We start from the raw sequence: 12751 nt of genomic DNA, 5'->3' as shown, positions 1-12751 counted from the left end.
TACCAGGGGGCAGAGAGTGCTGGACCTAGTAATTGCAACTGAGAATGTAGCTGTAACGAACATGACCATGTTGCCACCAATTGGTGAGAGTGACCATAAGGTCATGACTTGGGAGGTGGCTAAAGGAGTCGAATTCACAATTAAGACAGGGTACATGTGGAATTACCGAGCTGGTAAGTATGACAAGCTTAGGTGTGTGCTTGGCTCAGTGCCATGGCATGTAAAACTGCAAGGGCTGGATGTTGATAGTGCATGGGAGGTGGTTAAGTGTTTGCAGGAGGCAATGGTTGACTGTATACCAAGAGTCCGAATAATAAATCAGGTAGGGGTTAAATGGATGAATAACACTATTAAGCTTGAGCTGCAAAAAAAGAAACAATTGTGGAGGGAATTTAAGGAGAAGGGTGACCATCAGGTGCATGAACAGTATAAAGCTCAGGCCAGGATGGTAACAAGGGTGGTAAGAAAAGCAAAAGCAGATTACAAAAGGAAATTGGCCATGCAGGCTAAAGAGAATCCCAAACAGTTTTTTCAATATGTTGCAAGTAAAAGGAAAAATGCTCATGGTAGAATGATCTTAAAAAATGCTGAGGGTAGGGAGGTAACTGAATCAGTCGATGTTGTGGAATTACTGAGCGAGCACTTTGCAAGAGTATATCATCCAGGTGGTGGCTTTGCGGAAATGGAGGAACCAACAGCTTATACTGGAATTGTGATGAATGAGGTAGAGGTAACTAGTCTATTACAGAACCTCAATGTCAATACATCTGTGGGAGTGGATGGTATACCAGCTCGTGTCGTACGTGAAGCGGCCAAAGAATTGTCAGTGCCCTTGACCATTATGTTTAATTTGAGCCTCAGGACTGGGTCAGTCCCAAGGGGGTGGAAAGAGGGGAAAATAGTTCCACTGCACAAAGGTGGTTCCAAGGCTGCTGTTGAAAATTACCGGCCAATCAGCATAACAGGAATCATTATCAAGGTTTTAGAGAAAATAGTCAAGAGGAAAATACAAGATTGGATAGAAGAAAATGGGATACTGTATCGGGGACAGCATGGTTTTGTGAAGGGTAGGTCATGCCTCAGTAACTTGCTCACGTATTATAACACAGTGACGGCTGAACTGGATAAGGGTAATGGGTTTATAGTGATTCTGCTGGACCTTGCTAAGGCCTTTGACAGGATACCACATGGAATTCTAATCAGTAAATTGCAGCATATGGGAATGGACATAGGGTTGGTGAGATGGATAGGAGGGTGGTTGACGGAGAGATATCAGAGAGTGGTTGACGGAGAGATATCAGAGAGTGGTTTACTCAGGAGTAGAGTCCACAAGACGGCCTGTGACTAGTGGTGTACCACAAGGATCTGTTCTTGGACCACTGCTGTTTAATTTGTTCATAAATGATATAGGAAAGGATCTGAGAGGAACAATTCATTTGTTTGCGGATGATGCGAAGTTGGGTAGGGCAATAGTGAATGCAGATGACGTCAAAATTTTGCAGGATGATTTGGATAGATTGGAGGTCTGGGCTAGGGAGAATGGATGTCAATTTAATGTGGCAAAATGTAAGGTTATGCATTTTGGGGTGAAAAGATGAGAGGCAGTTTACTGCATTGGTGGAACCATGCTCCAGGAAATTGATGAGGCACGAGATTTAGGAGTGTTGGTGGATAAGGAATTGAAATTTAGGGGACACATTGCAAAAGTGGCCAAATCAGCTCATCAAATCACTTGGTTGGTGAAGAATACGTTGACAAGCAGGTTATTGTTCCTCTGTATCGAGCCTTGATAAGACCTCATCTCGACTACTGTGCTCAGATTTGGTCACCTAGGTTTCTTCTTGATGGGGAGGAGGTGGAGAGGATCCAGAGGCGAGTGACCAAGATGATAGCAGGTCTGTGGAATGAACCGTATGAGAACAGGTTGAGGATTTGTGGGTTGCAAAAATTGGTTGATAGGCGGAGGAGGGGAGATATGATTGAGACATTCAAATTACTGAAGGGTTTCTATAAAATTAATTCAGAAGATATTTTTGAGAACAGGGCTGGTTGTGGGAGGACTAGGGGACATCCATGGAAACTGGGCAAAAGTGTGGTTAGTAAAGGTGTTAGAGCTGGGTTCTTTACTTTTAGAGTAGTGAATGAGTGGAATGCGCTCCCTGAGTCTGTGGTGGATGCTGTGACAGTGAATGAGTTTAAGGCGAGGTATGATAGATACTGTATGAATGTCGAATAGTTGTGATGAAAATGATTTGGGGCCTCCCTCGATGAGTCTAATGACTCCCTGGAGTTGCCCGTAATAATAATAATAATAATATATTATCATTATTATTATTTGTCACCTCCAGGGAGTCCAAAGACTCATCGAGGGAGGGCATCTACTTTACAGCTTTGCTTCCACCACTCACAATCCACCAACTGACTGCAACGCCATCTACCTCCGATTATCACCACTAGTATTTTCACAGATAATCACAAACACCCATGCCCATAGCGGGATATAGAAGTTGGCAATAGCAGGAGAAATAGGATTGCCCATTACTGTTCCTTCGATCTGTTGATATAACTTGTTTTAAAGGAAAAATGACCAGAATGCATTACAAAATTGAATATTTTAACAATGTCTGAAGGAAATTCTTGTTGCAGTAATTCAATGGAGCCAGATAAAGGAACATTGATAAATAATGACACAACATCTAAACTAATCATAATATCCGAAGCGTTCAAATGAAGATCCGAAATTTTATTTTTGAAATCCAAAGAATTTTTTACATAAGTAGCAGTATTTCTAGTTGAAGTGAGTAAATTTGATAAAAATTTTGAAATTTTATAAGTGGGACAACCTATACAGTCTACAACTGGTCTTAACAGAATGCCTGGTTTATGAACTTTTGGAAGACCATACAATCTAGGTGGATAACCGAAAGATGTTATAAGTCTTTTCTTTTCATCTTCATCCCATATAGATACATTATCTATGAGAGAATTAAGTATTTTTAATTGACTACTTGTAGGATCTGATGTGATAGGCCTGTAAGTTGTATAGTCGCGGAGCAGGAGAGACATTTTTCTCTCATATTCTCTTCCATCTTGAATAACTACAGCCTTCTTTTTGTCAGCTTTCATAATAATTAAATTATTTTTTTTCAGTGCTTTTAATTCAGAGTAAGATAGATTAGGACAAGGAGGCTTGGCATTCAAAATAATTTTTGCACATTCAAAATGTGTCCTGTTACCTGTTTTTTGGAATAAGGATCAAATACCTCTATCTATGCTATGAAAAAAATACATCAGCGGTACCTTATTAGGAGCAACGGCAAAATTATATCCTTTTGATAAAACAAAACATTCACTGTCTGTTAGTGGATGGCTGGAAACATTGATAACTACTCTATCTGTATTACAAACATTAGTAATGGATCTAGGGAGGCTCACCAGTGTATCAAACTTATGCTTTAACTTATCAGGAGAAGCATTAAAAACCTTTAGGTATGAAGTTGATGATATGCACAAAATAGTGTTAAAAGTTTCAGCCACTAATACAGATTCTAGAGCATTCTTAATATCAACAATTTCTCTATTTAAGACGGCAAGAGATTTTTTTTTGCTTCGTGTAGCTGATAATTTAGAAGTTACCTACTGGCTGTTAAATAAATTCAATAAGCTCTTTGAGACTTAAAAACTTTAGTTTACAGCAGGTAGGAATAACCTGAGCTATCTTACAGTGCTTTAGGAATATTATTCTGTTAATGCAATGAAACAAGCATTTCTGTTGTTATATTATCATTGCTACTTATCTTTCTCTTTATTATCTTTTCTGTTACATTCATTATTTTATTTATAGATATTAGCTAATGGAATATTTAAATCCATATTTATAGGCAGGTTATTCCATTATTGTACTTCTTATTTTATGAATTGCATTTTTTTTTTTTAAAATCTCATCAGTGCTGTCTTTTTTGTCTTTTAACAATCTTGTCTTATTGGTTAGATTAGTAGCACATCCTTTTTATCCCTTATTGCATTTTCTTGTTTATTCTTTCACTGCATGTTTTCTTTGTCACTTCACATAATTTTCCAATCTGACTTAACTTTGCATTCTTTTCAATCTCTGCTGTATTGTCTACATAATTTCTCATATCTTTTACTGATCTCTTAACTACTTTATCTTTCTGTCACACTTTCTCTTGAATTTCTGTATTTCTTTGAGACTTAGTATTTTCTCACATAGTTTCATTTTAATGCTGTTCCACTAATAGTTTCTAGGTCTTGTTTCCTTTCTTATTTTTATTTATTAATTTTATGATTTCCTAGCATCTGCATGTTCTCTTATTCCCTTATTATATACTATCCTGAAATAAATTGGTCAGCCTCTTTACTGAGCCTCAGTAGCTCAGTCAATATAGACGAAGCCCTTTGGTAGGAAAGACCTGGGTCCAATTCCTATCAGTGATGTGAGGAACCTTTACCTGGCCTCTTTCGACTAAAGGTGAGTTAGCCAGTCTCATATGGAGGTAGGAGTTTTTTTTCACCTGGAAACTTGGATTTTTAGTCCCCCAGAACAGGCAAACCAGCCCCGTGAACATACATCCCAGCCGTATGCCGGTCCCAAGGTCAGATAAAATTGGAGGGTTGGAGAAAGCAATGAACTACTCTGTAAAAATCTCACCAAGAATATTTTGTGGGCAATGCCTGCAAAGTCATCTACGGTTGGGAATGACTGAAAGGGTAAACCAGATACCAGAGGGAATGCTGTAGACACCTGGGAAGGAGAGAGGGTGATCCTTGATTTGTCTTAGGCAATTAGATATTTTGTTTAGATGTTTATATACTGTTCAAATTCTGCATCATTTTAGGGAGTCTAGTTTATCTATAGGGTAAAGATATAAGATATAAAGTCTTTTTTGTTGGGGTGGGGGGGGATTTATTGTTCTTTTTAAGGAGTTTGGCATGAGTTTTTTGTTGTATCCATTTTTTGGAATAATGTGAGAAGAGCTTGTTGTTCGGTGTGCATGGCTGGTCGTGGGGGTGCAAAATTTGCTCTGCCCTGAAATTTTTTTAAATTCCAAATTTCTGGGCAGGATAGTGGTGTGAAGTAGCATGTAGATATCTGCCCATGTGTGTTGGGGGGGGAACCCATCTGCTCGTCTTATAGGAAAAGTATCGAAGAAAGCAAGTGTCCCCCCCTTCTTTTTGCTCTTCCACAGTGAAACTAATTGAAGGATGGATATTATTAAGAAATGTAAATAGTCAGGCAGAGCCTGTGAGCTATGCGGCCAAATGGGAAAGACATCATCTATATACCTCAACCACATTTTGGGCTGGGGGGGGGGGGGGGCAGGACTGAATTAAGTGCCAAGGATTTAAATAAGTTCATGTAGAAGTTAGCAATGCAGCAATGAAAGTGGGAATGCAATGCTACACCTTCAATATATTTAAAAAGCTGGATGTAGCTAAAATACCATGATTTAAGACAGTGATTAAAGAGTTTGCAAATGTCAGGGGGATAAATTTTGGACAGCAGAATCAGTGTATCATCTACAGGAACATTTGTAAAAATTATTCTTTTTACAAATATAAAGTATTAAAAGTATCTATATACTTTGAAACCGCTACAAAAATATAGATATATAGAGTTTTTTATGTAAGACAATGTCTTGCCATGTGTTTGTTGAATTCAGATGCCAAGTGTTTAGCTAGTTTATAGGACAATTTTTGACATTTACAATGGGATGCAACAGGGCTCCAGGTTTATAAACGTTGGATAGATTGTATAGTCTTGGTGTATGTGGATAAAAATATTTTACTTTGGACACAATTTCAGTTGGTCTTGTAATGCTTCCCAGCAGTCTTAAAGTTTGGTTTTTTGTTTTGTTCCTGGTAAGATTTATGCACGTACACTTGAGAAACGGTTGAGAAGGATTGTAGAAGGGAAGCTTGGTGAAGAACAAGCTGGATTCAGGCCAAACAGAGGCTGTCATGATCAGATTTTCGCTTTAAGACAAATAGTTGAAAAATCATGGGAATATAACAAAGATCTGCATTTAAGTTTTGTGGATCTGGAAAGGCATATAACAAGGTGCCAAGAGAAAAAGGTATTCAAAATGCTACAGTCGTATGGTGTCAATGGGGCATTATATCAAGCAATGGTTAGTCTTCATTTGAGTTGTAAATCAGCAGTTAGAATTGAAGGAAGTACAGGAAGATGGTTTGATGCTAAATCTGGTGTCAGACAAGGATATACATTATCCCCCTCTGTTATCTATATGGATCACATTATGAAGGAAAGTGGTATTAAACATGATATCAAAACTGGAGATGTTAATCTCAGCTTTTTACTTTACGCAGATGATGTTATACTTCTAAATAAATCTGGTACAAGTCTGCAAGATTCCCGGGCTAAATTGAATAACTGTTGTAATAGATATGGTATGAAGGTCAGCAATAACAGGTCAAAGATAATGAAAATAGGCAGAAGCATTGAAAATATCAACTGCATTGCAAATGGAGAACCTATAGAACAAGTAAAACAGTTCAGCTACTTAGGCATGATTTTTAGTAAAGATGGTAAATTGAATATGGAAATAGACAACAGAATCAACTAAGCTGGTATGGTAAGAAGTCAAATGAATATATTTATATGGAATAAGAGAGAAATTGGTCAAAACACTAAATTAGCTGTATACAAGCACAATGTTCAAGCCAATTTTAACTTAAGGATCTGAGAGCTGGGTTAGAAATAAAACACTTGATTAAAGACTAGAGCCCACAGATATGAGAGTTCTGAGAAAGATTATACATGTGAACAGATGGCATCAATGGCAATATCATATTAAAAACGAGGATATTAGGAACGAATTTGGCACTGTTAGCATCCAGGAATGTGTTAGCAGAGCTAATCTCAGGTGGTATGGTCACTTTAACAGAATGGGCGAGGAAAGATTAGCAAAACAAGTGTTCTCTGCCAGGTTGGTAGGAAAAAGACCTAGAGGAATACCGCAATATAGGTGGATTGATACGGTGTAAAAAGTGCTTTAGAAGATAGAAATATAAGATCTGATAATGTTGGAATCTTCACAGGTAACATAGTGATTTGGAGGAAAATTGTAGATAGGAAGTTAGTAATGATGCAAATTTTTCACGTAGTACAATTATATCCTGTACACCTCTTGAGGGTACATCAGGAATTTGCTGAAGTTTTGTTTTTAACTGACACTATGGAGTTTTCTATTATGTGCAAATAAATTGATGTATCAGATAACTTTCAATTTATTATTGTAGTACTGTGTTCATGATCACTATAGCTTGTCCTTATCTGTTTCAAAATTACTATGTATTGGTTCAGTTTAACATTTTTCAGAGCTGCTTTTTCTCTGTTGGAGATGCTGCTTCTTGGAGGGCTTGTGTTTTTAAACAAGGTAGCAGCTTCTAGTCTAATCACATCTGCTTCAACTGACAGATGTTTTTTATGGCAAATTTGTTGTTTGCCATTATCTATCGACACAGGATTTTTTACGAGCAATACCAAAATTAAACCCTTTGATTTCATTGTTTGAAAGTCTATAATCCAACAAGTTGTGGATCACCTTGTCTGCCAAAAGTTGCTGAAAATTTTCTTCCTTATGAGATTGGAAAACTTTCTTATTTTCTTTAGATATTCTTAGTTCATTTTTGGGTAATAAGCACTGTAAGAATACCAAAATATCAGGCCTCAACAGCTTAGAAAGTTTAAGGTGAAGATCATAACACTTTGCACTGACCATGCTAGGTATTCTGTGGGATTTTGTATTTGCTCTTTAAATAGAGATAGGATAGCCTTTGTATATTCTGAGTTCTTGAGGGGGAGTGGAATTTTTGTTTAAACCTTACACATGTAGAAATTAGGTTATTGTCCTAATATATAAGATGCCAAGAGAAACACTGTGGAAAACCATATAATTATATGGTGTAAATGGGACATTATTGTCCTGCTCTGTGAGTAGCACACAGTCTGTAAATCAGCAGTCTGAATCAAAGGAGGTAAAGGATTTGATTTAAAATCAGGTGCAAGACTGTTTTTAGAAATGTTATTCATCATCCATGTGAATAACATTATGAAGGAGGGCAGCATTAAACTTAATACAATTGTGGTAATAATTCTGGTAAGAAAATCAGCAATAAAAAAAATCAAAACTAACATGAAGGAACCTGGAAAACATCAACAACACTCTCAGTTGAAGTAAAGCATTTCAAGCTATTTGAGCACAATTTTTATATAATAAGAGACCAAGAAAAGAAATCATATGTGATAGTAAATTAAAATGGAAATAAGATAAGCAAAGCTGGTATGATCAGTTGAATAAATTTATATGCAATAACAGGGAAATTAGCCTAAACACTGACTAGCAGTACATAAGAAAGACAAGCAGAGTTCATCATCAAATTCCTGGTATATACCCCAAAGGGGTGTACTGGATATGATAGTACTATATGAATTAAAATTAAGGCAAATTAATTGGAAGATATGACTATCACACTGCAGCAATAAAGTAGCAAAGAGCGAACAGAAGCTTGCATATTATCTGATTCAGAAAATCCAACGATTTCTTGATTGATTTTTACACATTTATCTATGAAACGTTTGAATAAACAGTCATAAGGTAAAGAAATCCTTCAACTCAATACAGAAAGGAGTTAACAGAATGATATACTGATCGGAAAAATCTACATAATAGGAGGGGGAATTGAGCGGAGCAGTTAAGTGACTTCAGAGGTAGGAAAAAACCTACCTGCATAATATTATTATTATTACTGACTAATCCCGTTTAATAATAATTAATATTGTTTGGATGAATTGTAAAGTGCAGTGCTGAAGGTAAATCGGGCAGTGAAATGGCCCCCAGCGACGTCTTGTAAGGTTCCATCGATGTACGCCGTAGTAATGATAATAATAATAATTCCATACTTTTTCTGTAAAATCAAAAAATAAATTTGTAAAAGTAAATAAACTTATTATTATGAATAAATAGTGCTGTTCAAATATTAAATTCTATGCTTCAAAAATAGATACCAAGGGAGGACAAACACAGCGTTAGAATTTCTTGAGCAGTAGTAAAGGAGGCGCTGTTTTTAGTGTTCGAATTGCAAACTGGTTTCGGCAAGTATGGCACTGAATGCTAGTGTTGTTAACCACGCCGGCATGAATGGTGAATTATCGGAATTTTTATATAATAAGAGACCAAGAAAAGAAATCATATGTGATGTGAATGTAATACTGGGTGCCCAGTGGGGTGATGAAGGAAAAGGAAAAGTTGTGGATTTGCTTGCAGTTAATGCAGATATTGCATGCAGGTGTCAGGTGAGTCATATGTTAAGAGTAGTAAGGTTCAAGGTAAACTTCAAGGTCTCTTTTAAGATTGTCAATCATAATTTTATAATATGCTATTATAATGAATATATGATAGTCCAGTTTTTCGTAGGTATCTTTTCACCCTGTATTATGGTATCTCTTCGTTTCTACATTTGCGTATATTTTTGAGTGCACGAGACGGTAACTGATTGGGTAATAGGAGAAAACTTTCTGATTAGCTCCCCCCCCCCAAACACACACCTATTAGGATTAAAATTATACAAATTTTAATAAGCAGATACGAAATACTAAGTTCTCCTAGCTCTAACAGCTCTGTATGGAGTATCCTCAATTTTATGGGAAGGGGAAAAAATCCGTTTGGCCTTGCAATTAAATTTTCATGTTATGGAACATTCTCTATAGTTATATGAATCTTGGTTTTATATATATATATATATATATATATATATATATATATATATATTTACGTAAAAGAAATAAATGAAGCATTGAGTAGACCTGATTTGGGTATAGATATATTGTTGTTTAAAGATTTGGGTATAGATATATTCTATATTTTTAGAAAGGTGCAAAAGTATTATTATTACAAGACACCTCCAGGGAGTCTAAGGACTCATTATGGGAAGGCACACTACTCTAGTTTGCTAAATACAGCTCTTCCTCTCCACCACTACTTAATTCTCCAGCTATGACACTACTACCATCGATGCATCTATTGCCCATCATCAACAACAGTAGTATTTTTTGTCTGTAATTATGTGTTCTGAAGGCCAGTTTGTCTGTATGTGGGATGAAAAACCCTGCTATCACCATATGAGAGCGGCTAACTCACCTTCAACTGAAAAAACCCATATTAGGATTCTCCTTGTCATGACTATATCCTTGACTTTTCTTTTTTATATTGAACCCATTTGCGCATGATGTTGAGGGACTTCTGAGCACATCAGTGTTCTGTGTAGGGTGCACATGAGGATTGAGAAGTTAATTTAATTTTTTTTTTTTTTTACCTTTTGAGGAGTTGCAGGTTCAATGTGTTTGTAGTTGCACAGTAAAGGGTACTGGGCATCTGAAGCTCATGTATTAAGATGCACAACAGAAAGTGGAGGAATGATGCTTGCCAGTTCGCTCTACTCTCTGTGGAACAACTGTTCCTGGTGAAGTGGACCACCCATTGATGGTACTGGCCCTTCTCATCCTTCCTCTTTTTTTATACTTTTCTTCCCATATTCTGTGCTCTACTTTTACTATCCTTTCTTCCAGACCACCATTACTGGGATCCAATGCTCTTTTGCAGTATGCTGTGACCCATGGACATCTGGAACTGGGAGTGGGGGTTCTGTTAGTCTGCACTACTTTAGCCTCTGCTTCAGCAGGATGGGTAGTCCTAGGTGGCCCAGCCACGATCAATCGGCTAGTGGTCTTGCCTGCAAGTGTCAGTGGTGTTGCAGTATGTCTCTCATCTCATGGTCTAGGGCACAGGTGGGCAACCTTTATAAGTGTGCGTGCAAAAATCACCAAATCTTTGATGGAAAATTTTCTCACATGTAACCAAAATTTTGATGAATATGTTATTATTTGGTGTCATTTAAGTATTGGGAGAACCTTTTCAAATAATCAAAAACCATGCTAGAGCAGTAAACTCAAAGAATATTGGAAGAGTGATTATTGAAAGTCATGAAAGATTGAATGAATGTAAAAATTAGTGATGGAATTTTTACTTAAAATTCCTTCTACCCTGTTGATGATAGTGTGGATATTTTTATTTTCCTTCAAGTGTAATTCTAGATGCCACATACAGACACATAATTTAAAGACAATTTTTAACATCAGCAAAAGAGTAAACAATAATTCTGAATTTTTTTTTTTTTTTTTAAGATCAATCAGACATAAGTTTTTTCAAGTTTTTCCAATATATTACAGTGCACAATCTCATAATCGTTTTACTTGACTAAAGCACAATAAAATAAAATTAAAAATATTATTTTATTAATTTTTAATCTCTTTCATGTAATATAATACATAAAAATTACAGATAAAATAAAATGTTATTTTACCTACATAATATATTAAACAGAAGTTAATCTTTACCATTTTTTAGCAGAAAACATCAAATCAAAACTAGAGAAAAAAAAATAGTGGTCATTTTATTTATTTACATCAGTTTATATTTTGTAACCATTAGAGACATGCATGCGCTACTAGTTTAATCTGTAAAGCTACTCCTATTATGAGACTTAACGAAGTTCATCACTGAGAACAATGATTCACAAGAATATGTAGATGCAAAAATTGTTAGTAATGCTGTTGCCAGGGTTTTGGAATTGTGGACATTGAGGTTGCCCAGGAAGATAACCTATTTGGATAGCTGAATTGCAGGTTGTCAAGTTTCCTGGAAAGGAATGTGAAAAGATCTGAAGTGTTTATTTGTTTGGAGACAAATAAACATACAAAAGTTAATCTTGACTGTATTAAGGCTTTTGACTCTGTAGATCATGTGAAACTGTGGAATGTGTTAAGAACAATGGGAGTACCAAAGCATTTCATTATCCTTCTGAAGAATCTTTATTATAAACAAGAAGCTACTGTCCGAACAGATCTTGGAGAAACTGAGTATTTCACAATAGGTAAAAGGGTGCGACAAGGATGTATTTTATCTCCGTACCTTTTTAATTTGTACAGCGAATAAATTTTAAGAATGGCAGTGCTGGAGGAGTTTTTAGTGGGAATTAAAATTGGTGGAAGAAATATTAATAATTTGAGATATGCAGATGATACCTTGCTAGCAGAATTCAAAGAAGATTTGGAGGAACTTATTATGAAAGTTAAAGAGGAAAGTGCTAAATAAGGCTTTAAACTTAACCTCAAAAAGACAAAAGTTATGGCAACATGTTAACTTAATGATTTTGAAGTAGATGGGGAGAAAATGGAAGTAGTTAACAATTTTGTGCTCCTAGGATCCCGAATAGATAAAGATGGGTAATGTACTGAAGAAGTTAGAAGATTATTCCTTGAAAAGAAAGCAATGACAAATTTAAGCAAGATCTTTAAAGATAAAGATATTAGCTTCGCAACAAAAATCAGAATCGTGAAAGCAATGGTATTCCCTGTGGTACTGTATGGATGTAAAAGTTGGATCCTCAGAAAGAGTGAAAGAAGGAAGATAGATGCATTTGAATTATGGGTTTGAAGACACTTACTAAGAATACCATGGACTGCAAAGTAAACCAGTGATAGACAGAATAAAGCCAGATTGCTCCCTCAAAGCTATGATCATCAAGCTAAAATTAATGCCGTACTGTTGGACTACCTACATACATAAACAATCACATCATCATCCAGTCCAACAGTACGGCATTTTAAAAACACTTACACACAGAGCCAGAGTCATTTGTTCTAACAATA

At 36.1% G+C, this 12751-nt stretch overlaps 2 protein-coding genes across 4 annotated transcripts in view; one reads left to right on the top strand and one right to left on the bottom strand.

The window, feature by feature from the left end:
• LOC150102576 (uncharacterized) overlaps positions 1-9115 on the bottom strand; it is a 226285-nt gene extending 217170 nt beyond the window's left edge. For 2 of the 3 annotated variants that reach the window (XM_090399811.1, XM_090399813.1), the window contains exon 1: positions 9050-9115. The gene's annotated coding sequence lies outside the window, so the exon portion shown is untranslated. Of the gene's footprint in view, positions 1-8768; positions 8920-9049 lie in introns of those variants that run through there. The other variant, XM_090399812.1, reaches the window with a different exon arrangement.
• A 27-nt stretch (positions 9116-9142) lies between these two features.
• Positions 9143-12751, top strand: part of Adss (adenylosuccinate synthetase) — a 178313-nt gene continuing 174704 nt past the window's right edge. The window contains exon 1 of the mRNA XM_090399810.1: positions 9143-9337. Coding sequence (XP_090255936.1) covers positions 9143-9337 — 195 coding nt within the window. The remainder of the gene's footprint in view (positions 9338-12751) is intronic.

This window comes from Typopeltis vanoorti, chromosome 10 (genome assembly GCF_054136105.1).
Source record: "Typopeltis vanoorti isolate ZY-2024b chromosome 10, IOZ_Tvanoo_1.0, whole genome shotgun sequence".
Classification (NCBI taxonomy): Eukaryota; Metazoa; Arthropoda; class Arachnida; order Uropygi; family Thelyphonidae; genus Typopeltis; species Typopeltis vanoorti.
Note: the sequence above shows the minus strand (reverse complement) of the source record. Positions and strands in the feature narration are given on the sequence as shown.